This window comes from Panthera onca, chromosome B4 (assembly GCF_046562875.1).
Source record: "Panthera onca isolate mPanOnc1 chromosome B4, mPanOnc1 haplotype 2, whole genome shotgun sequence".
Lineage (NCBI taxonomy): Eukaryota > Metazoa > Chordata > Mammalia > Carnivora > Felidae > Panthera > Panthera onca.
In genome coordinates this window covers 137,850,948-137,873,920 of record NC_138345.1, presented here as the reverse complement: position 1 = coordinate 137,873,920, position 22,973 = coordinate 137,850,948, and the positions used below count along the sequence as shown (strand labels likewise).

Here is a 22,973-nt window from a genome sequence, read left to right as displayed (position 1 = left end):
AGGCACACACTGGCCATCGACACGAGGCTCGAGGCCTCCGGGAGAAACGTGAGTGAACGCTTCGGCCCAAGGACGGCCACCAGAATGAGGGCTGTCCCCAGAACCCGTCCCGAAGGAGCTGGGTGTGGGCAATGGGAACTTCTGAGCACGAGGTGCTGAGGTGGCCTCGGGGGCCAGGCCCTGGCCTGTGCTCGGAGCTGCTGATTGGGCTCCACCCTCCCAGGGGCTCCCAGGGGTCCTCTCTACAGGATGGGGGCTGAGAGACACATCCGGGGCCTGTGCTCAAAGGGGGCGTGAGGGCGATGGGCTGGGGCCCGGGGTCCGGGACCGAACCCGTTGGAAAGGCCCACGGACAGGCAGGGGGCAGGCCTGGGGACCCCCAACAGCCCGCATCCAGCTCCCCAGCCAAGTCTCACACACACACACACACACACACACACACACACACTCCTCCGCAGCCGACGCGCCCACCTTCGTCACCCGGTTCCAGGGCTTTGGGAACGAACAAGGCGTGATTCCAGAGTCACATCAGAACAGCCTTTATTGAAGTCGAGCAGTGCACGCTGCAGCCTCCCGCCCGCCCGGCCCGTCGCTCGGGGCCCCGGAGTCGCCTGCCGGCCGTGGGGGCGGCCCTCCCGCGGGCACGTGTCGCTGGGCTCCTCGGGGAAGGCAGTAGGTTGTATAGTTATCTTCCGAGGGGGCAACATCACTGCCCTGAAACCACACAACCTACTACCTCACCCCGCCGGTGCCCGGGGAGCGGGAGGCTCCGATGTCCTGCCACTGCCCCGCGCCCAGCCCCGGCCTCTGCCCGGTGGTCTGCGGCCACCGGAGCCGAGCTGGAAGGCTGGGCAGGTGCAGGGCGGGAGTGACGACGCAGATGGCCCGTGGGCTTCCCCACACACAGTGAGGCCCACGCCCTCCACCTACGAGCACTTGGGGGCCGGGGGGGTGGGTAGGGAGCGTGTGTCCCCAAGGGGCCAGACTCCGGAGAGCCTTCCTCCCGCTCTCCTGCTTGGAATGGCGAGTGGGGAGGAATGGGGCGGCCTCGGCCTCCCTCTTTGGTGGACGTCCCACCGCTGACCAGAGCCCAGATGCTCAGCCGGGCAGGTTGGGAAGGACACGGCGGGGGGGTGGGGTGCGCTAAGGTCGCCCGTGGGAGTCCCTGGGGGCCAGCCCTACAACCCCAGCCAAGTCTCAGCTGCCCTTCGTCCTTCTGGGTGCACGGCTGCGCCCACTGGTGCCCACGGCCGGCCACGGGGGCGGCTCTCAGTGCAGTGTAGGGAGGGGGAGGGGGTCGGCTTTGGGCCCCGCCCCTCTCTGGACACTTCACACGGTATCATCTTCAATCCTCCTTGGTCCCCATTTCACAGACGGGGAAAGTGAAGCCCAGAGGTCAAAGGCGACCTGCCCGAGGTCACACGGCAAGTGGAACCCAGGCCCGCCCGACTTCCTGCCCGGCGGCCACCGCCCCCACCCTACCACGGCCGCTACCCATCCCCAACCTGCACCCGGATCTCCGCCCAGCCAGGGTCCCGGGTGCTGTCCATCGGCGAGATTACAGCCACTTCAGGAAAGACAGTAGATTGTATAGTTACCCAGAGCAGGGCAGAGCCCCAAACTATACAACCTACTACCTCACCCCAAAGGACCGTCGGTCGTGATGCAGGGACGGGCTTCGCGGCTTCAGAGGCACCTCCTGGAGGGGGCGGGAGAGCTGCGGGGGAGGGGGGTGGGGGCCAGGCCGGCGGGCGCCGAGGGCTCAGGGACTCCGGCAGGCAGGCCAGCAGGGGCCCCGGGCACCGCGTACTCCCCAGAGCCGCCGCGCAGAGGGGGTCCCGCAGGAGAAAGCCACCAACCAGAGGAAGGAGGCGAGGGGACGGAGGGAGGGGACAAGCATTGCAGTGTGGCTTGGGGCAAGCGCTACAGGTGACCGGTCACTCCCACCCGGACGGAGCGGCCACCGTGTGGCCAAGGGACATCTGCTGCAAGGGTGACACTGGAAGGCTGTCACTTAGAAGCCAACATGTGGCAAAAAGGTGCCGTGTCCTCCTGGCCGCCCGCCCTCTGACAGCACAGCCTCCCCTCTCTGGCTGCCTGAGACACGCAGGTGGCCTCAGGGCCTGCTCCCTCCACCCACTGGGCGGCGGGGGGGGGCGGGGGGGGGGGCGGGTGTGCCTTCCCCATAGACTCTGGTCACTCCGGTCCCACTGTTCCAAGTGACCTGAGCTGTCCCCACTTCGGGAGACATCCCAGGACGCTGTTCTTTCTTTCCAAAGGGACCCGGCTCCCCTGGGGAAGGCAGCCGGGGCACAACCGTAGGCCCTGGAGGGCTCGGCATTCAGTGCCCGGAGGCACAGGCAGCCTGGATAAATGTCCACCATGGCCGCCACCTTGCCGGGCGCCCCCGAGGAAAAGCTGGTGAGGCAAGGACTACTGTCAGCCCATCTTGTAGGTGAGCAGACTGGGGCCCAGAGAGGTAACCTCACCTTCACGGGGTCACACAGCTGACAGGCGGCAGAGGGGAGGTTACGGCATTCTGCTTTCCGCCCAGCGGTATAAGGGCTCTGAGCTTCCTTCCACACCCCTCCTACAGGCTGCCTCCTCCAGGCAGGCCCCAGGCTGGGCCGTGCCATTTGGCCCTCACGGGCCTGGTGAAGCTAGGATTACTGATCCCTTTTTGCAGTGAGGAAACGGAGGCTCAGACCGGTGGGGGCCTCGGCCCCATGTGTGTGGTGGGGGCGGGGGGCTTGCTCTTGGGCTCTGCCGGGCTTGGCTTTTTTGCCCCCTGCTGCAGACGGAGGTCTCATGCCCGGCCCCTAAGCACCCTGGGCGCCTGCCCAACTGCGCTGTGGGGAGACTGACTGCTGTTGGTCTCACTGCTGGGGAGAAAACTGGCCAAGGCTCCCAGCCCAGGACTCCCCCGAACGTCCCAGGGGGAGGGACCCTGAGCACAGGCTCTGGGCTCCAGGGTCGGCCGCTGAGACACCCATGTGCTAAGGCTGCAGGGAGGGCCCAGCCCCAGCTGGGAGACATAGACCACACGACAGGCCGGGCCGCGGGCCGGGCCCTGCGGGGTGGGGACAGACAGGGAGACAGGAAGAGACCCACATCCTGGTCCACCCTGGCGGTCACCACACGTACCCCCGCTTCATCCCCCCCCTCCGGCCCAGCCTGAGAAGCAGGTCGCTTGGCTTCCTTCGTTCGCCCTTTGTTCTTTTTCCAGGCTGGACTTACCGAGTGGCCTCTTGGGCCGGTGGCGGCGGCCGAGGCACATCAGGATTGCAGTCGAGGGCTGGTTCACGGCTGGCAGAGCCAAGGGGCTCCCTCAAGGATTCCTGGCCCCAGAGGCCCTCCAGACAAGGTGAGCCCAAGGGTAGCAGGTGCACCTGAGAGACAGAGCTGAGCACCCCGCTTGCATCCGCTCTCACAGACCAGGGCTCCTCCGGGCCACGTCCGGTAACCGTCAAAGGTTACAGCGTCACAAGCGCGTGGTGGGTGGACGAAGCGCGTCGCCTGGGGGAGTGTGCAGGAGAGTGGCAGGAAAAGGAGGCGTGGCTTCGGGTGCAGGGCAAAGGTTTGGCAGTGGGACCGTTAGATCTCCGTCCAAGGACCCTCGTGGCTGACGGCAGGACCTGGAGACGAAGGGCAGGGGGACAGCTCCTCAGCCAGACTTCCAGAGCAAGGACGGCGGCAGAGGTGGGCGGTGCGGCCGGGGGTCACCCGTGCCGTCGCATAAGTCACTGGGCGTGCACCCACGCCAGCCCCAGTCTGAGGCTGGGGCCACAGACTCACCGGCCTGTTTCCCGTAGGATGACCCGGCGAGGCCTCCCGCGGGCTCAGGCTGGGCCGGGCAGAGCGGGGCGGGTGGCGGGGGCGCCCTCGCAGGGTGGAGACCGCCTGGGCCCAGAGGCCCCGCCCTGACACCCACTCACCTCGAGGAAGGCCGACCGTGGACAGAAGCCCCCTTCCTGACACCGCTTCTCAACCTGTTGGGGATTTAGAGAAAAAGTAACAAGAATCAGGCGTGGGAGAAACACGCCCGCGGCCGCTCTGTGCCTCCTGCCCGGGGACACCCTACCAACCCTCACATCCCGCACTCCAGTGCCAGGGACATGCTCCCCGCAAGGGCCTGGAGACAACGGCCTCCGTGGTCGCCGTGAGCCGGACGACTCTGCGTCAGAGAGGACCGAGACCCGGGCTTGTCCCTGAATGGTCAAGACCACCGACGTTCCCACGCCAAGCTGGCACGGATGTTCTGGGGCCTGGAGTTGGGAGGACCCAAGAGGGAGGAGCTGAGGTCCCCGCTTTCCAGAGCTCTAGGCAGGCGGGGGCTCCTGCCCCTGAGGCAAGCAAGGCCTGGGGTCCTCCCAAGAGCAGAACCTCGAGGAAAGGGCTCCCAGGACCCGGCCTGAGGCCTCAGCCAGGACTTGCTCGAAGGATCACAGTCCCCTCTGGTTCTGGCCCATTCTGGCCAGGCTACTGTTCGGGACTGGCGTAAAGGGGGGGTGGGGGCGGGGAAGCCAACAAGACACGTCCTCCAAGGAAAAGAAAAATGCCCAGGGCAGGCCTCCTCTGAGCCGCCGGCCCATCTGTCTCTGTCCTTGCTTGTTCTCTGCCGGGGACGACAGCCCCGGTTGTCCCAGCTCCTTGCCCACGAGGGCCCCATCTCCCATACCATGGGCCTCTCTCACTGCCCACCCGGAAGCCTCGGGAGGCCCCCAAGGGGAATCCCAGCTCTGGGACCAGCTGTGCTCACGTCTGCGAGACCCGGCCCTGCGGCAGGTGGTGCTGTGGGTGGGAGCGGTGCCCACGGAGGAGGCGGGAATCCACTCTCCCCAGGGGCCTGGGGCGTGTTTCCTGCATACTCAACAGCCTGCTTCAAATTTCTCTAGGTGACCAGGAAGCAGGTATCATGACCCCCAGCAGGGTCCCCACTCTGGCTCTGCCCTTACCAAAACAGAGCTCACCCAAAACGCGGCTTTCTTTAGCCAACAGCTCCGGAGAGGGGGTTTTTTGGGTCAGGGGCAGGGTTTACATTTCTGGGTCGGTGACCCATGTGCGGAGACATTTCTGAGCTAGCGGGGAAAAGGCCCCAACTCGGGGAGTCTGAGCTGGAGGGGAAGATTGGCCGGGTCCACCTGCCCGACAAGTCCCACGAATCACCAGCACCCTCGGCCTGGGGAGGAATCCCGAGACAGACCAAAGAGACCCTTCCCCGTCGGCCTGGAGGAGGGCCGGCGGCAGGGGCAGGAGCGCACTGTGAACGGGGCTCCCTGAGCAGGGCTGCGGGGGAGAGCGGTGGGCAGCGGCCCCGTCCCAGTCCCCCTCGGTGTCCGCTTGTGGGCAGGGTGCTGGGCGGGCCCCGGTGGGAGGGGCCGGGCCGGCCAGGGACAGGTGTGTGGGAGGCCTCGGCGGGCAGGTGGCCCTTTCAGGGCTGGGCGGATGTCTGGAGCAAGGGAGGCAGACAGACGGTGTCACCCCGCAGTCACCTCGGGCTTGGCTCGGGGCCACTGAGAGCCGGGAGCCCCCCCGTGGCTGCCCCCCGCCACTGCCGCCCCGATTAGGTTTCTCCCCATAAAGCGGCCAGTGTTTCTGCTCGGCAAGCCGTGCCAACAATGGAGTCTGGGAAAAAAGATGTGGGGGTGGCATCCGGGGGCCCGGGCAGTGGCGGGGGGGGGGGGGGGGGCGTGGGTCTGTCCCTGCAAACACGGCCCATAAAGTTCAGGAGACACGCGTACCAGGCAGTCTGACCGACGCGGGCAGGGGCCGTGTGCCCACTGTGGGCCTGGTGTGGCCAGGAAGCGGGGAGCCAGCCAGACCCTCACCTCTGGCACACAATTTATGGGGCGCCGAAACTCAGCGACGAGGACAAATTATTTTGAAGTAAAATTCTTAACATGAACGCGAAAATACCCATGACGTAAAAACCTCCAACCTAAAGACAGAACAGACCCTGGTTACTGACTCCTCCACTCAGGGAGTACGAGGCCCGGTGGCCTCACGGCCCCCAAAAGCCTGTCTGGGGGGGTGGGGCAGCAAAACCAGAGCTGGAATCCAAATTTCTCTGGCCCCAGGCTCTTTCCACGGCCCCGATTACCTCTGGGCCGCAAAGGCCACACAGGTGGGTGACGCCTCCAGACGGAGCCCCGGCCCCAGCCCTCCTTCTGTCTCAGGGCCCCAAAGCGTTCTCTCGTTGGCACCTTCCCTGTCCAGCTTCCCCCACGGCTGTCGCCTCAGAAGACTGTCCCGCTCCAGTTCCTTGCTTTCCTGTCCCCAGAGGCCTCCGAGCTGGCGTGGTGAAGGTGGCCAGGCCTGGGGAAATGAGTGCTCCCCAGGGCAGGGGCCGGGCCTGCCGCGATGTCCTGAGCCTAGAGGCGGGCCAGGCATACAGAGGAGGCCAAACTGTCACTGCCACATTTGCCTGAGTTCGGAGGTCCCAGAAAGTACCACTTGGGAAGCCGGGGGGCTGGGGCTGGCGCTGCCCAGGGAGGCTGGCCAGCTCTGCAGACACACTTGTATCCACGGGGGCCGTGGACAGGTGGGAGGAGGGGACAGCTGGCTCGGAGGTCCACCGGGTCACGGTCCGGGCCCCCTGCTCTGGCGGCGAGCCGTGGGCAAGTTGGTACCTCCGGCCTCAGCCGCCCGCCCTGTAAAGTGGGACCCGGATGCCGGCGGCTGTCAGAAGGAAGGGCAAGGTGCCTCTGTGCCCGGGGAGAAGGCGTCGGCGGGGGAGGCTGTTCTGTCCAGGGTTCGCTCAAACTCCAAAGGGAAAAGCACGAACGCAGAGCCCTCTCTGATCCCGAGCGTGTCTCCGTCGGGTGTCAGAGGCAACAGCGTCAGCCTCAAAGGCGCACGCGGACTTGAAATGTTCTCAGTTCGGGCCACAGTCTGGGTCACAAGGCGAGGAGCAGGGGTAAGGGAGGGGACCGGACGCACCCATACCATTAAAAACACCCAGCACGAAACCCCGCCCCGCAGCAGCCACACCTGGCGGCCGCCCCCTCCGAGACGGTCGGTCGTTCCGCCGTGGGGCTCCCGGCAACTCCAGGAGGCTCTGCGCCTGGCCTGGCGTGTGGCCACCATCCCGTCCGGCAGGCCTTCCCCAGAGGGAGCCGGGGCGTGAGTAAACCTCACTTCGTGGTGATGGAATGTTCTCTCTGGGAACCGCAAGGAGAGAGAGCGTCTGGGAAGGGCCTGGGGCAGCGTCCAGCGGCCTTCGCAGCCTGAAGGGCTTGGCTGGGCCACAGGTGTCTGGGGAAGCCGTCTCGCAGCTCCCGGGGCCCTGCCCTGCTGCACGCCTGCTTTCTACCCCTCGACGGCGCGGAACTGACCCTCGGCGATGCAGGGAACACAGGCCGGGGCTTGCCCCCACGGTGCCCGCGTTATCCCGCATGCTGCCTGAGAATCCGCACCAGCCCCTTTAAAAGGCGCCTGCTCTCCTCAAATGCCATTCCCTCCTCTACGAGGACGTTTCTACGAACCTCGTCTAGGAGGTCCACTGCCCTCTGACGGCCTCACGGCTGGGTACCACGGGTGGGCATCGACGCCCGGCAGGCCGGCGGCTCCCTTGCACCTGCCGAGGCCGGTGGAGTCCCTGTCCCTCCAGTGAACGGGCCCAGGGACAACCGCGTCTCCCTGATATTGCTCCCAGGCCCCGCAGCCAAGCCTGCCCGGATGCCGTGCGCCCACTTCCTGCCCGACCGACTCCCCTCTGTAGGGCGCTCCCTCCGACCCACTGGGTGCTGTCACAGGGGCAAGCTTGCGAACGCTGTGTTCAGAATGAGAGCAGGAGGCACAGGAGGAGGCCGGAGGCTCTCTGACGAGGAGGGAGACGCCTGGTTGCTCCCAGCTCCGGAAAATGCCCTTCAGGGGAGCCGAGGTTCAGGGGATGTGGGTCCCGCGGAAGACAGGACTGCGTAGGGCAGCGGGCTGGGCTGGAACGGGCTCACCCCCAGCCTGGTGCACCGAAGATTCTCGGCTGGCCCCAGCCCCACGGGAAGCCCGGCTGCAGAGCTCACCTCCTCCAGGAAGCCCCCCGTCCCTGCTTCCTGAGGACGGGCAGTAGCTGCGTCCAGACCAGAAACCTGACCGACCTCCATGAGCCCCGGGCCCAGCACGAGGCCCAGCCAGGGAGCCCGGAGGCTCCTCAGGCAGGTAAGGGGGCAGGGTGGCTGGTGCAGGACTGAGGGGGCCGCTGGTCTCCCCAGTGTGGCCTGAAACAGACGGGGCCCTGGTCACGGCGGGTCCGGGGAGCCCATCCCCACCCACTCGGGCGAGCGTCATTTCTAGAACTGTCCGTGCCGGCCCCGTGGCTGCCAGGACTCCCTCCAGGAGCATGGCTTTAATTACAGCTCTTCTGGGCTCTGGTCTACAGCATCTCCGTCTGCTCGTCAGGGGAGGCTGGGGGGTGGCGAGGGGGCCGGCAGGCTGGGTGAAGGGCCGGGGTTCCCGGACGGCCTTGCCAAGACTCTGGCTGGTGCCAAGCCCAGGGCAGCCGCGGCCAAGGCCGGGCTGGGGCGGGGGCTGCTGCTGGGCTCCGTCCAGGCCACTCGGGGCAGGCGGGCGGGCGGTGGTCTCCCTCCCTCCTCCCCCGCCGGCCACCCGCCCGCCTGCCTCAGACACAAAATGGCGGAGGGCTGCGGCGGCCATTTTGTGGAGCCCCAGAAAGACAAAGGCAGCCAATAGCCCGGGGCAGGGACCAGCCCCGCAGCGGCAGGGAGGGGTAATGTCCACTCTGGAAGTGCGGCCGCCTGTCCTGCGTGGAGGCCCAGGGGGACCTGGCCAGAAAAAGTTGGGGGGGGGCAGGCAGTGCCTTCTCTGGAAGCTTCCTCCTGCCCAAGCTCCCGCCACCCTGAGCTTACCCTCTCGAGGGGCTCCTGGTGGTCTGGGAAGAAGCTCTTGCCCAGGGCGGTGGCACTGACGCTCTCCCGCCTTACGGAGGAGATGGCCCGGCTCGGGGCGGCGATGCGGGGAGGCAGGCGAGAGTGCAGGCTCATGGCCTCCTTCCACAGGAAAATCCTCCTTTGCCCCAGACCCTCGAAGGGTGGTCTTCATTTGCCTGGTGGCGGGGTGGCCTCTGACCAGATGGCCGGAGGGGCTGGCCCGCATTCCGGGGACATCCCAGCACATCCCACCCCGGGGTCCAGGCTGCCGGCTTCTTCCTGCCCATTGCTGGCAGGCGCAGGGACAGCTGGCAGGACCGGCCGTGCCAGGGCAGCGCCGGGGGCGGGGACACCGGGGAGACCGGCCCCAGCCCCTCCCCGACCTCCCACAGCACCCAGGGCCCTGCCCGACGGGACCCCGAGCCACGTCCCGAACCTCGAGGCTCCTGTTCTGCCTCCGTCCGGTGACGGCCCACCTCCTGTTCGTGTCCCCTCTGGGGAGCCCCTGCCCACGTCCTGTGGGCGAGAGGCGCTGCCCCATCAAACACCCGCTGGACAGGAAGCCCCCTCTGCCGCACCGCCCGACGGGCGGTGGGTACACACCAAGGGCCCACGTCTTTCTGACTCTGTGCTGCCTGTGGTCTCCACACCTTTGCCACGTCTTGCTCAGAACCCCAGATGGAAGGCAGATACACGCAGGAGTGCTCCGGGGGCCCTGGGCCCAGGCACAGGTCACCCCTCCCTGCCTGTGCAGAGTGAAAGCCTGGGCCCAGACCAATCCCACTTTACAGATGGGCAGACTGAGGCCAAAGGTCCCGGGAGAAGGTCCTCACTCACACAGCTGGGGCCTTGTGCTCTGACGGGGACAGGCTGATCCAGAGCCAGGGGCAGGGCCTGTGTCAAGAAATTAGACAGTGAAGGGCGCCTTGGGGGCTCAGTTAGTTAAATGTCCAACTTCGGCTCAGGTCGTGATCTCGTGACTTGGGGGTTCGAGCCCCCGCGTTGGGCTCTGTGCCGACAGCTCAGAGCCTGGAGCCTCTTCAGGTTCTGGGTCTCCCTCGCTCTCTGCCCCTCGCCCACTCGCACTCTCTCTCTCAAAAATTAAATAAACATTTTTTTTTTTTTTATAAAGGAACAAGACAGTGGGATTGGGAAGGCAGCCCCACACCTTTCCTACAGGGTGGCTGCTACCATAGGCCACGGCACGGCATGGAGGGCAGGGGCCACGGTCCCCATCACCTGCGTAACCACGGCTGTCCTGATTACACACGCCGGGTGTGAACAAAGCACTGTCCTCACTGAGGACCACTCCCGGGAGCAGATTCTCCATGGGAGCTGCCCCACGGGGATGAGACAGCCTCACAGCCCAGGTCTGACCCCCATTTCCCCAATACGACTGCAAACGCGTGTCCCCCTTCCCGGGCACGTGCTCCCCATCGGACACGTGGCCAACGCAAACCCCCAGCACGTGTGACATGCCAGGCACTGACCTGCGTCCATCCCGCTGAGGGCCTCAGTCAGTCCCCGTTACAGCCTGATCTGCCGAGAAGGGACCGGCACAGAGAGGCTAAGGCCCTTCCCCACGCTCACACAGCCAAAGACAGGCATCCTGTGCCTACGGCACTGGGGAGCGGAAACCCACGGACATCTCCACTTACGGAGCCCTGGTCACACAGCTGCTAAGAAGGACCAGACTCCTCTGTACTTGGGGGACCCTAGGAAGCCCCACTTCTGAGATGTTTGCCTTCTCTTCCTCAAGGTGGCAGGGTGTTGTGGCGTCCCCGATTCTCCAAGGCCGCCAGGCTAGGTGAGCGTTGGTGGTGCTGGAGAAGAGAAGCTCGGACCCAAGCACGCCGGAACAGGGAGAGCAATCGGGCTGCTGAAGAGCGGAAGCCTCTCTTTTCCCACCAGAGCCGACCAGCTGGCCTTCTAGCACCGTAGTATCTGGGGAATAAGGCCTCCAACCAGGGGGGGTCCGAGGCCAAGCGTCCAGCCAAGCCCAGACCTGGGGGAAAATGGCACCTTGGGTTGCACTCTATCGGAAAGTCTCTTTCGACACCCCCCAGCCCACACTGGGCCCCACTCCGGTGAGGGCCTGAGCTGGAGGCCCCGGCCCCGGCCCCCCGCCCGCCCCCCGGGGAGGCTGCCTCTTAGGATCCAGCAGCCCGACAGCTCAGGGGGACCCCGACGCTTCAGGGAGGCCACGCGCTCCTGGAACCCAGACAGACGTGCTTCTCAGCAGGTTGGGGCCAGGCCCCTGCTCTGCTGCTGGGCGGCCTTGCGGTCTGGGGCTGGCCCCTTGACCTCCCTGAGCCTCTGTCCCCTCCCCCCCGGGGAAGTGGCACCGAGACAACCGCCCAGCAGGGCCGACGGCACCAGCGACGGCACTGGGGGGAGGGGCGCCCAGCTCAGGGCCTGGCACCAGAACAGGAACTGAATCGCAAGTCGCTTTGTCCGGTGGAGCTCGGAGAGCAGCAAAGCGTTTGCTGCTTCCTTCTCTCCTCACGTCTCAAGGTTAACCATTCCCGGCCAGCGCGCTGCTGCTCAGAACCAGTAAGAAGCACCGGATGAAGCCCGTCATTCTGCATTTTGTACTTGCACTGGGACCAAAAGGTCAGACGCAAGGTATTTTTTAAGGCCTTAACTTCTGAGTAAATCAAGGCTGGCTGGACGTTTAGCGTCAGAACAAATTCCTGCTTCTCCTCGGCCGTGGGCACCAGACTCGGGTCAGCCCCAGAGCAGGCAGATACGGCTCCTCGGCGTGGCTCTGCCGTGGGGTGTCGGGCCGGTGACCCCGGGCCTCACTTTTCCGTGAACCCCCGTCTGTGTCAGCTTCGGAAGAACACGGCAGCCTGTCCACCCACAGGCAGCCGGGGTGCTGGGGAGGGCAGGGCCACGTCCCTTCAGAGAGCAGGCCACCACTGGGTGCCGAGCAGAGGCGCGTGGCTCCTGTCCTCACCGGGCGTGGGGGAGACACTAGGGGCTCAGTGCAGGGGAAGGGACTAGAGACGGAGGGAGCCTCCCGTGCCCAGACCTCTCCCCATTCGGGGCCAAGTCTGGGCAGACCTCAAGGAGAACAGTACTGGGTCAGTTCAGAAAAAGCCCACTCACCAAGTCACCGTCCCCCCATAAACCTTTGGTGCCCCCAGCCCAGCGTCCTGAAGGGGCTCCATCATCCCAACAACCCCCCAGGGCCACAGGTGAGGCCAGAGCTGGGCTATTCGCAGCCCCCGGCCTCCGTTTCTAGCTGGACAGAATGGAGATGATGAACCCCACCTTGCTGGTGATGCTGGGGCTACAGGAGGGCGTGAGTGCACACGGGAGGGGCACCCTCCCCTCTGGCCCGGGGCATGTTCTCACCCCTGCAGTGAGTGGCCGGGCTGTACAGTCATCCTGGTGACCACTCAGGCTCTGGATGAGCACAGAGCAAGCACCTACTGTATGCATTGGCCCGGTCTTCTGTCCCCTGCACAGTATGGGGGGGTGGTACAGGTCCTGCCCCGGGAGAGCCCGCTCCTCCAGGCCTGTCCTTCTCCGCCCACAACCCTCCCCACGTCACCTGGGCCTCGGCTACTGTGTACGGACCCCATCGTCCTGGTCCAAGAGCCCTTCTGGCCTCCCAGGCGGGCCGGCCCTGCCTCCTTCGACCTCCGCCCACGGTCCTGGGGACACACCCTTGCGGCCTCCTGCTTGCGTCTGTCAGGGCTTGGGGACTCAGGACCCGAGTCTGGTGCCCGCGTCTGTATGAGGAACGAACCTCCGGGGGCCTGGGTTTCATTTGGAGCCTGGAGGCTACCTGCAGCCAGCGGGCATTGGGGGATTTCGCAGCGTGCGCCCGGGAAAGCACCTGGACTAGATGGCCTTGGGCACAGCCCAGGAGGCCCTGGGGACATCTGGGACCAGCTGCACCCCCAGGCCACCCCCCCCCCCAGCTTCCTGTCGCTCTGCTCCGTGGCTCCTCTCTTCCTGTGCCCTGCCCTGCTTTCTCTCTGCCTCCACTCTGTCCTTCCCCTTCCTCTGGTAACCCCCCCATGTCCCCCTTTCCCTCTGTCCCACGTCCTCTGGGGGCCTCCCCCTCTCCCCACCCACATTCCACCCCCCATCTCGGGCACCGGCTGGCGCCCGCTCTGCGTGCAGACACAAAAGCCCCGGGGGCCGCGTCTGCAGAGTCTTGCGGGCAAGCTGGACCTATAAACACACGAGGCCCAGATGGCAGAGGGGTCCTGAGCCCAGACACAACAGCCTGGGGTCCTCTCCACCCAGACCCGGGAGGCAGGCCTGCCCCTGGCCATGGCAACAGCGGGGGAGGGGAGGGGACGCCTGTCTGGCCCACATGGCCCCACTGACTCCCCAGGAGGCTGGAAGCAGCCGAGTGGGCCCTGCGGCCTGCACCGCGGGCCGGCTCTCAGGGGGGGCGCGGGGCGTGGGCAGGGGGCCTCTGGGCACGACAGGCCTCCGCCAGGGCCACGAGGCCGCCAGGATAGGGAGTGGCAGGCCGGGGCCCCCTCACCTGCTGAGCCCCTGAGCTCTGCCCACTCCACAGACACTTCCAACAGTCCCCAGCAGCTGGCCCCGGGCCCTCCCACCACGGACCCCCGAGACAGATGGCGCCTTGCAGAAGGAGCTTCCCTCGGCTTCTGTGCAGAAGGGAGCCAGAGAGATGGGCCTGAGTCCAGCTTCCCGGGGCAAGAGACCAGGGCAAGCCCCTGGCTTCTGGCGGACCTCGGTCCCTCGGCTACGGAGAGAGGCTGGTGGCAGGTCAGGGCCGACGCTGGAGCAGGCCCAGCTGAGCGTGCAAAAACGTGAGTACCGCCAGCCCGCTCCTCTGTCCTCCACTAGCCTCCACGCGTGTTACGTGCGTGCGCGTGTCCTGCTCCAGACGTGCCCGGCCCCGGGCGGTACCTGGGGGGCGGGGGAGCCCTGACTTTCAATGTCCAAGGTGCTGCACTGACCTGAGGGTGGTGCACGGCCAGTCGTCTGAACGTCAGGGGTCACTTGCAGAACAAGGTGACAGGACGCAGGGGTGAGTCCTGGAAGGAGAGAGATGCTATGTGAGTCTCGGAAAAGAGCCCCCCAGGATACATGCGGTGCCCTTGCCCCGACCCACCCTGCCCGGAGAGCCTGTGAGGTCACCTCAAGGGCCCCAGCTGTGACCGTGTGCCCCAAACACTGGGAACGGAACACCCCGATTTTCCGGGGTCGTCCGTCTCTGGGCCGCAAACGTGCAGACTCGGGGGCCAGAGACGTACGTTCGCCATCAGCCTCGGCGAGGCCTGATGGCTTGGCCGGGGCCCCTCACTGCCTCCGTCTCAAACTAGGCTTTTCGGGTTGGGGACAGTCAAGTGACAGAGCGCGTGAGGTGCTGGCGAGGATGAGGGGACGACCGTGCCGAGCGTGAGGGAGGGCCCTCCTCTCCCCCCGCCCTCGTCCTGGCTTTGGGGCATCCTGGAGCGTCACCCCGCAGCTCTCTTGGGATCACTGGTGCAGAAAGCGCTCTCTGAACGTCACTTCCTGCAAGGGATAGTCTTTTCCTCCTTGCTTGGGACGCCAGAAGTTCAGAGCTGAATTTACAGGTCCCCACCGGCAACCGGCAGACTTCTACAGGACTTGGCTTCTGCTAGGCCTAACTTCGATTTTCCCTCTGCCCTAATTTCTTCGGCCGTTTGTTTTTGTTCTTCTGCATTGTCTGTGTTGCTCGAAGCTTCAACGTAAACGTACACACCTTTGGTAGTTCCACGCCTACTTATGTATGTGGCAGGACAGAAGCAAATAGAACGTGAAGCACCTTCATTCCCTCTCTGCCGGCGTGACCAGTGGGGGCTGCGTGCACAGGCTTCATCTTTGCAAGTGGTGGGTTGTGTCTGTTCCCAAGCCAGACGCCCCGCCCCGCCCCCTTCTTGGCCAGAAAAAGAGGCTCCCTCTTCCGCTTCTGTTGGTGCCGAGGGGGACGCACAAGAGGTCTGGATGCCCCTTTTGCAACAGAACCCCAGGGAGAGGCCACGGCTTCCCCGAGACCACACGGCAGTGAGGGCCAGGTGGGGCCGGGCCCCAGGAGGTTGGATCTGGATACTGGGGCCCAGTCCCCTGCAACGGTGTGGCCACTCCCATGAGCCCTCAGGACTGGCAGTGGCTGTCCCAGGCGGAATGTGGGTTTGGAGGTGCCGTTCCGGAACACTGCAGAAGGCATGGACAGAGAGCCTCGGGGGAAACAGCCAGTCTGGAACCCCAGCCAGCCCCATGCAGCCCCTGCCACGGGCGGGTGCAAACAGACCCGGGACCGCCACACAGAGCTGCTCAGATCACGGAGACCTCTCCCCACATGGATGTCTCCCCAAGGCTGTGGATCTGACCGGAAGCCTGTGGCCGTGGCCACGGCAGGCCTGGGGTCCAGCTCCTGGGGCCCGGAGACCCCCCCCCCCCCGGCTGCCTCAGAGATGCTGCCGACGAGGCCCCTGGCCGCTTGGGGCGGAGGCTGCCCACGAGTCCTCACGCTGCCTCAATTCACCGTCTCCCCTCCCGCAGCACCAGAACACGTAAACGGGAAATAACGGAGGGAGGGGACCGGACCCTGCTGGGCTGCAGCACGGAAAGAGCCCGGCACGGCCCAAACACCTGGAGAGTTTGCTGCCTTTGAGTGAAGTATAACCCACCGTGCTTCTTGGCTGCGTCCCGTGTGCAAAGACTTTTGTCCCATCCCCTGGGCTTTCTCACTGAAGCCACGCGTGCTCTGGGATTTACTTTGTGTCCCCAACACTCCACCAGGAAGAACGCCTACCCTGAGTCTTAGGGATGAGTAAACTGAGGCCGCAAAGGAGCCGTCCAGTCTGCCGGCTCGCAGCTGGGGCCGGGCGCACCCGTCACCCCCACCGCCGCAGGTGCCGACGGTCAGAGCTGGCTCAGGAGAGTCTCTGTGCCAACAGCTTGGCCCTCCTGGCCCTCCCTGATCCCGTCTGCTTCGAGGAGGTGACTCAGAGACTCGGGCCGCAGGACTGAGAGGCACGGACACATGGCAGGCCAGGGGATCCTATGCTCCGCTCATACCTCACTTCCGCCCTGGAAGAAGGATCTCATCCACCTGCCAGGGGCTCTGGGCAGGGTGGGTCCTGCTGCCGGAATCTTCTGAAAGATGGGCTCACGCTCCCCTCCTGGCCAGGCCGCCCGCCTCCAGGGCTGCCCCCCCGCCCCGGCCCAGGACAAAGACCATCTACCTGGGCCACGCAGTCCTGGAGTGTCCCCCAAAGGCCCTGATGGGTCCCGCTTCCGTGGGGGTGCTCTGGGATGAGGCACGTCCCAGAAGACACAAGGTGACCGAGCAATCAGCCGGGCAGGCCCTGGGGGCACGTGGCCCCGAGAATGGGACGGGGCTCAGCGTGACCCTCCCCACCACAACCACCCACAGATGGGCCGGGCCCACCGCGCACCGCGGGCAGGTGCCGAAGCGCCCGGAGGTTACCGACTGCAAGGAAAGCCTCGTCTGACCGCCCTGGTCTGGACTCCCGCCCAAAACTGAGCCCCAACCACAGGCTTCCTTGCAGCCCAGCCGCACACGGCTCCAGGGTCTGCAGGGAGAGGCCCGACGGTGAGGTTGCCATCACAGTGTCTCCACCCCCTCGCTCCAGCCCTGCACTGGCACCTGCTGTCCCCTGGGCCCGGAACGTTCTCCTGCCATCAAACACCTATCCCTATACCCATCGTTCAGGTCACTCTTCCAGGGATGCCGCCTGGGTCAGAGTGGTCTGGGGGTCCCCTGCAATCAGCTCACAGAGTCCCGCCCTGCCCGCCTCCCCCAAGGCCAGCAGCTCTGCAGCAGGAACCATCACCCCTGCAGCCTCGCACAGGCACAGCCTCGCCCCTGCCCGGCACCCAGGATGACGGCAAGCGCCCCCCGCTCTTGGAACGTCGTCTGCTAGCTGGGACTCAGACGGTGTAGACAGGACTCTGGGTCTTTTCCCAGTGAGCCAGTGAGAGGACACTCCAGAACGGACGGAGCAAAACATCCAGCCCAGGGTGACTCCGAGGCCCAGCTCAGGCTTGTGTCTGGGGTCGCAGGCTCTCCGGAAGCAGGACTGGCACCCCCCGTCCGTGCATATGTAACGGGAGACCCAGTCCGACTCTCCGAAGAAAGGAACAGACCCACTCTGCCTCTGCCCCAGGCTGGGCGTGGACGGTGGCCTGGAGGAGGAGAGTCCCAGCACCGAGTCCCAGGTGCTGGTTCCCTTCCACACCCTCCTCCCCGTCCCTCTGTCAGCACCCCCAGGTTCCTGAACATGCCTAGGCTCCCACAGACCCCCCCCCCAGGTGCAAGAATGTGGCTGCTCTGTCCCCTCAGGAATGCGACCTTCCTGGGACCCTTCCTGTCACCTGAGCAGGTCCTACCTGGAGCCACCAAGTGGCTCATAGCCCTCCTGGCAGAGGCCCTGGACAGTGCGTGTCATGGGACTCTTAAGGCTGTCAGAGGCCAAAGGGGACCTGACTGCTGCTCGGTTCCCAAGGACGTGCTTGGACTCCCAGTCCCCAAATGCTGGGCGGAGCCCCAATGTCACCCCTTGACGGAGACCTACAGGAGCTTGTGAACCCGATGCCCCAATCGTACGCGGTGTGGACTCAGACCCCCGAGTCGCACAGCTCTGGGTTCTAATCCTGTTTCTCCTAGCTCAGCCTCAGTTTCCCTAGCTGCAAGATGGGGCTTCTGACCTGGAGCAGCTCACTGTCCCGTTTTACAGCAGGGGGGCCATCCCCGGGAGGGGACTGCCCTGAGACCACACAGCCCTTGGGTAGCGGGCTGGGACGCCCTCCCGGCCTCTCCTACCAGCAGGATGGGGCCCCTCGCCCGTGCACTGATGTTTGAGAACCCCAGGCCCACCTGCCCGAGCCTACGAGATACCCCCGGGGCTGGTCAGGAAATCCCTCGGGCGAGGCTGTCTCTGACACCCTCACCGGGAGTTGATGGGACAGTTGCTCTGGGGCCCGCCCAGGGAAGGAGCCCCCAAAACAGCACCAGGGAGCCAACAGAGAAGGCAGCCACTCTTCCCTCTGGACGGCGAACAGGGCAGGGGCTCACAGAGGGGCGCTCCCACACCACCGTGCCCGCAGGCCCAGCAGTCGACGCCCCCTTTTTGCAAATAGCCCAATTCAGTATATCCGGGGAGCTGGGGAAGGGTCCCCCCCGTGCCTGTTCTGGACGCACAAGGGGTGTGAAACTTCTGTCCTGGCAGGTGAGTTGGGCTCCAGCTGCAGGAGCAGGTGTGGCTCTTGGCCCAACCCTTCAGACACAGGAACCACACGTGGCCACGGCTGAAAAACTCTCTAGGACGGCTGCCCACGGGGGGGTGATGTGAAGCCAGGACGCCCCTTCCAACTTCAGAGCGGCACTGACAGCATGCTCTTCCCCTGGGATACTCTGTGGCTCCCATATCCTTGCACCCACTCTCCCAATGACGGCACAGAACAGCCGGGCTGAGTGTCCCCCGGGGAACCACTCAGGGGAGGCCCCAGCGGACACCGGCACACAGAGGCACTCTCTCGGTCTTCCCACCTTCACTCTGCTCGCTCCTGAGCTAGACAGCCCTTGTGTGGCCTGCCCTCGGTGCCTCTAAAAATCTGCCGAGTCCAGCGTTTCCCCTCTGGGCTGTCTGAACCTTCCGACGCTGTCCTCCATCAACAGGCCGGCCCACGTGGTGTGTGGGGGCGGGGAAGGGTGGCAGGGGCCCCCGCCTGTCTCAGGATCACTAATGAACTCCGAGCTTGGGCCCCCAGGTTCCAGAGGTCACAAGGCAGGTTGAGGGAAGCGTGGGGAGCTGGCCAGATCTACTACCTCTGTTTGGGGTACGGCTCCAGGCACAAGATCATCCTCTCTTGCCCTGTCTCCTCCTGGGATGTGGGAGAGACTGCCTGCCTCCCAGGGCTGTGACCCGCGTTTCAGGGGACAAAAGCAAAAGTCACAAGCCCGGGGCTGGCTTGTAATGATGTCTACCACTGCTCCCCTTCTGGGACCCCGGAACCACCCAGGGGCCCTGTACTGCGACCCGTACCCCCTCAGAGCCTGTGCCCCATGGTGCGGTCACTTGGATGACGGGGCGGCCCAGGCCACCTTGGCAGCTCTCTTGCATTTCTGTCATCTGCAAGGCTTTGTCACAATGAGGCTGGTGCTTAATCTTTCAGAACCAACACCAGGGCCCCTCCCTGGTCCCCTCCTTGCCCACGCCCATGCCCATGAGTATCCCTGGTCTCTGGAACATTCCTGTGTCTATCTGCAGGGTGGTCCGGGGGCCACCGAGGTCCCGTTTCAGCTCTGGACAAGTCCCTGTGCCTCTCTGGGCCTCAGGCTCCCAAAGTGTCACACAGGGACAGCGACATACACCTCAGATTTACGCACAAGATTAGATGCGATGCCTGCTCCACACCCAGGCCGAATGGGCTCCCCGGACAGCATGATCACCACCCCTGTGCCCTGCCCCCCCCAACCACCCCCACCCCCGATGCTTTGAGGACATGTGAGAATCACTCTGGGTCATCCTGGACAAACTCCTTCCCAGCCTCTTGTCTTACCAGTGACCAAGTCGCCTGGGGCCCGAGTGGACACCGTGCGGCAGGAGCTCGGAGCCCCCAGCAGGAACCCTGATGTTGGCCGAGCCGCAGGGCCCAGAGCCACGGAAGCCCAGACCCCCAGAGGGCTCGGCCTGCCTAGTCCACACGTCTCCTCGGCATTAAGCTTGGCCTTTCTCCAAGGTCACGTGTAGGAGAAACATCCTCCCCACAAGAGCCAGTTGCTAATGAATCACGCAGAGCACACCCTCGACTTACGTGCAGAAGTGGGAAGGAAGGAGGTCTGGCCCTGGGTCCTGTCGGACACCCAAGGCCTCAGAGGGACCCAAGACAGGCCGGGAGGGGTCAGAAGTAGGCCGTGAGCTTGCGGGCAGCCACATCCTGCGGCTTCATTGGGGTCAACACGGCCCCGGCAGGGACGTGGGGCGCCGATGGCCGGCGTGGTAAGGACACGGGAAGCCCAGATCCCCGAGGACACCGCATCCAGTGGCAGAGCCGCCGGCCCCGGGGAGGAGCCCAGGCTGCGGCGCCAGACGGCCACGTAGAATCTTCCGGGTTCCGTGGCCTTCAGAAGCCTGGCCTCTCTGGGCCCCAGTTTTGTAGCTTAAAAAGCAGCCATTTACAGCGCCTGACATCAGAAGCCGAACGAACACGAAACTCCCGACGGCAAGTGTCGGGGCACACGGGGGGTCCTCCCGCAGGTCAGCTGCCGACGCCACGCTAATCCCCAACTCGGTTCCGGAAAAGTGAGCCGCTCCCTGGTGCGCCTCTGTTCGCACACCCGCCTTGAGCTCTACGGAGTCAGGGTTTGTCGCAAAGGATGTCAAGGTATCTTAACGGCAAAGTACCGGGCCCAGTGCTAACGTGACCACAGAACTGTTCTCCACAGACGTCCCTTCCAGACATCACGCTCTGAACGCTCCGCACGCGGACGGACGCTTGAGGACGGGCCCCGCCCCGACGCGGCAGCACAGCCACCAGCATCAGCCTTGAGGGGCCCCCACGCGCTCCCCAACCTCAGCGGCCCCTTCAGCCCCCCCCGCCAAGTCGCCTCTGCTCGTTTTCCATGGCCCCAAACACGCCCCGGCCAGGGCGCCGCCTTGCCGGCCCCCACGACATCAACGTCTCTGGTTTCGGGGCGCAATATGCGGTGGTGATGTGAGTCAGTGTCACCCCGGCCAGGCGGCGGGCTTTGTGGCTTAAGTGACGTTTTCCTCATTCAACAAGATCTGCACAAGCGAGAAAGACACAGCAGACGCTCGGCCCTCCTCTGCTGAGCCCTGGGTGGGCCCACTCCCAGGAGGGGCTCGCTGTGTGTCACCGCGGGCTGCCTCGGCCTTTCCTCGCAGCGTCTCGACACAGCGTGCCCTCCGGTGCTCCATCACAGCCGCCTGGCCCAGACGTCAACGCCGGACCGTACCCCGCTGCTCTGCTTCTCGCGTTCCGGGGAGGCGTGAGGACCCCCGCCTCTGTCTGTAGGCCAGAAGTGGGGTCCCAGCTCGAAGACCCAGGGGCACTTGCAGACACCCGAGGCAGCCGCTCCACACCCGGGGCCTCGGAACCTTCCAGAGACTCACCAGATGGCGGCGCTGGAGGTCACAGAGATGGTGGCAAAATGGAGGCTCAGAGTGGGGGAGGGACGGGCCCGAGCTCACACAGCAAGCCGGCAGCAGAGCCGGGGAGGCGTCACCTCCCCGAGGAACGCTTTTTATTTTTTATTTATTTATTTATTTTTTTTTATTTATTATTTTTTTGGGGGGACAGAGAGAGACAGACAGAGCATGAACGGGGGAGGGGCAGAGAGAGGGAGACACAGAATCGGAAACAGGCTCCAGGCTCTGAGCCATCAGCCCAGAGCCTGACGCGGGGCTCGAACTCACGGACCGCGAGATCGTGACCTGGCTGAAGTCGGACGCCTAACCGACTGCGCCACCCAGGCGCCCCAGGAACGCTTTTTAAAAGGCCTTAATGGTGGGCGCCTGGGGTGGCTCAGTTAAACATCTGACTCTCGGGTTCGGTTCAGGTCACGAGACTGAGCCCCGTGTCAGGCTCTGGGCTGACAGCATGGAGCCTGCTTGAGATTCTCCAAATCTCCCTCCCCTTCCCCTGCTCACACTTGGTCTCTCAAAATAAATAAACGTTAAAAAAAAAAAAAAAAAAAAAGCCTTAATGGAAGCTGCCCCAGACCTGTCCTGGCTGGACAAAGACGCCAGGGCCCTCGGAAAGGTCTGGGCACCGATGCCCTCACTCATCACAGACCCGTGAAGACGAACGACGGGGAAGAAGAGGGGTGCGGGAGGTGCGATGGAGGCGCGGGGGAGAAGAGGCCGGGGGGCTTTGGCATTTTCGAGGACTTCCTGGAGGAGGAGGACCCCCACAGGCCGCAACGCAGCAGAGCCGTGCGGGAAATTCACGAACTGGAAACGTCCGACCTAAACAGAACGTGCCAGTACTTGCTAATGACAAGTGGTGGGGAAACGGCCCCAGAGCCTTCTAGGACACCTCTCACAGCCTGGTCTTCCCGCCTGGAACCCCCAGAGAAGCAGCCGTGGTTTTCCCGTGGCCTGGAATCCTCCCTCCGTGGGCCGTAGGTGCTCAGGGTGCCTCCACGTGGTCTGTGGGGAGGTTAGGCTTAGGCTCACAAGCCCCTCAACTTACTCCCAGAAGGGAACATACTGGTGGCGGTGGAAAAGTAGCCTCTGTCCCGTTTCTCTGAGAGCCCGGGTGCCCCGGGCGATGAGGCCAGCCCAATGGCTCATGCTGCTGCCCTGAGTGCAGGGAGTTGATTCACAGCCTCGGCTTCTTCCGTTTCAGTCTCTGGATCCCGTTTCATTCATTCATGAGATGTTCCCCAAGAGCCTGCCCTGTGCCAGGCTGGTGATTTTGGCCTGTCCTTCTGGAGAGGCTCAGTCTTCCAGGGCAGACACATGCCATGAGCAGATCACCCAAGCTTGGAGCCATGGGACTACAGGGCAGTGGGCAGGTGAGGAGCAGGGAGGGCTTCCAGGAGGAGGTGATGCTGTGCTGCACCGTAGAGAGTGGACGGATGGCAACGTAGAGGGACAGTCCAGGCTGCTGGACTCTCAAGTCCCCCGAAGGGGGGAGACTGGACTTTAGCCAGGAGCTGGAAGGGAGCCCCACAGGGCAGCAGTCGGGGCAGACGCCTGCATGGTGATCCCACGTCCCTCTATGGGTGACACATACACTCTAAGCTGCAGAACTGGCAGGACTTGGGCACCATCTGGGTGTGGCAGGGAGGGGAAGTCAAGGGTGAGCCTGCAGGTCAGCAGCTGGGGGACAGCCCCCAGGAATTCTAGGAGGCAGGGAAGGGACAGTATTGGTCCCAGCAGAGGAAACCCCACAGCCGGGGGGGGGGGGGGGGGCTGCCCATAGTTGGGCCCCAAAGGACGTGCTGTCCAGGCAGCCCCCTTGGGCCAGCACCAGCCTCGCTCGCAGCCTGGCCAACGTGGCGAGCCGTGCCCTCACTTAGTTTTAGGGCACACCCAGACAGGTCCCAAGCCGGAGAAACGCACCCCCTGGCCT

At 64.8% G+C, this 22,973-nt stretch overlaps 2 protein-coding genes across 2 annotated transcripts in view; both read right to left on the bottom strand.

The window, feature by feature from the left end:
* Positions 1-22,973, bottom strand: part of ATXN10 (ataxin 10) — a 537,342-nt gene that overhangs the window by 134,639 nt on the left and 379,730 nt on the right. The window lies entirely within an intron of this gene.
* Positions 524-22,973, bottom strand: part of LOC132695212 (uncharacterized) — a 42,198-nt gene continuing 19,748 nt past the window's right edge. The window contains exons 3-5 of the mRNA XM_060659453.2: positions 13,838-13,915; positions 3,936-3,989; positions 524-3,635 (exon numbers count right to left, since the gene is read on the bottom strand). Coding sequence (XP_060515436.2) covers positions 3,985-3,989; positions 13,838-13,915 — 83 coding nt within the window. The 3' untranslated portion in view covers positions 524-3,635; positions 3,936-3,984. The remainder of the gene's footprint in view (positions 3,636-3,935; positions 3,990-13,837; positions 13,916-22,973) is intronic.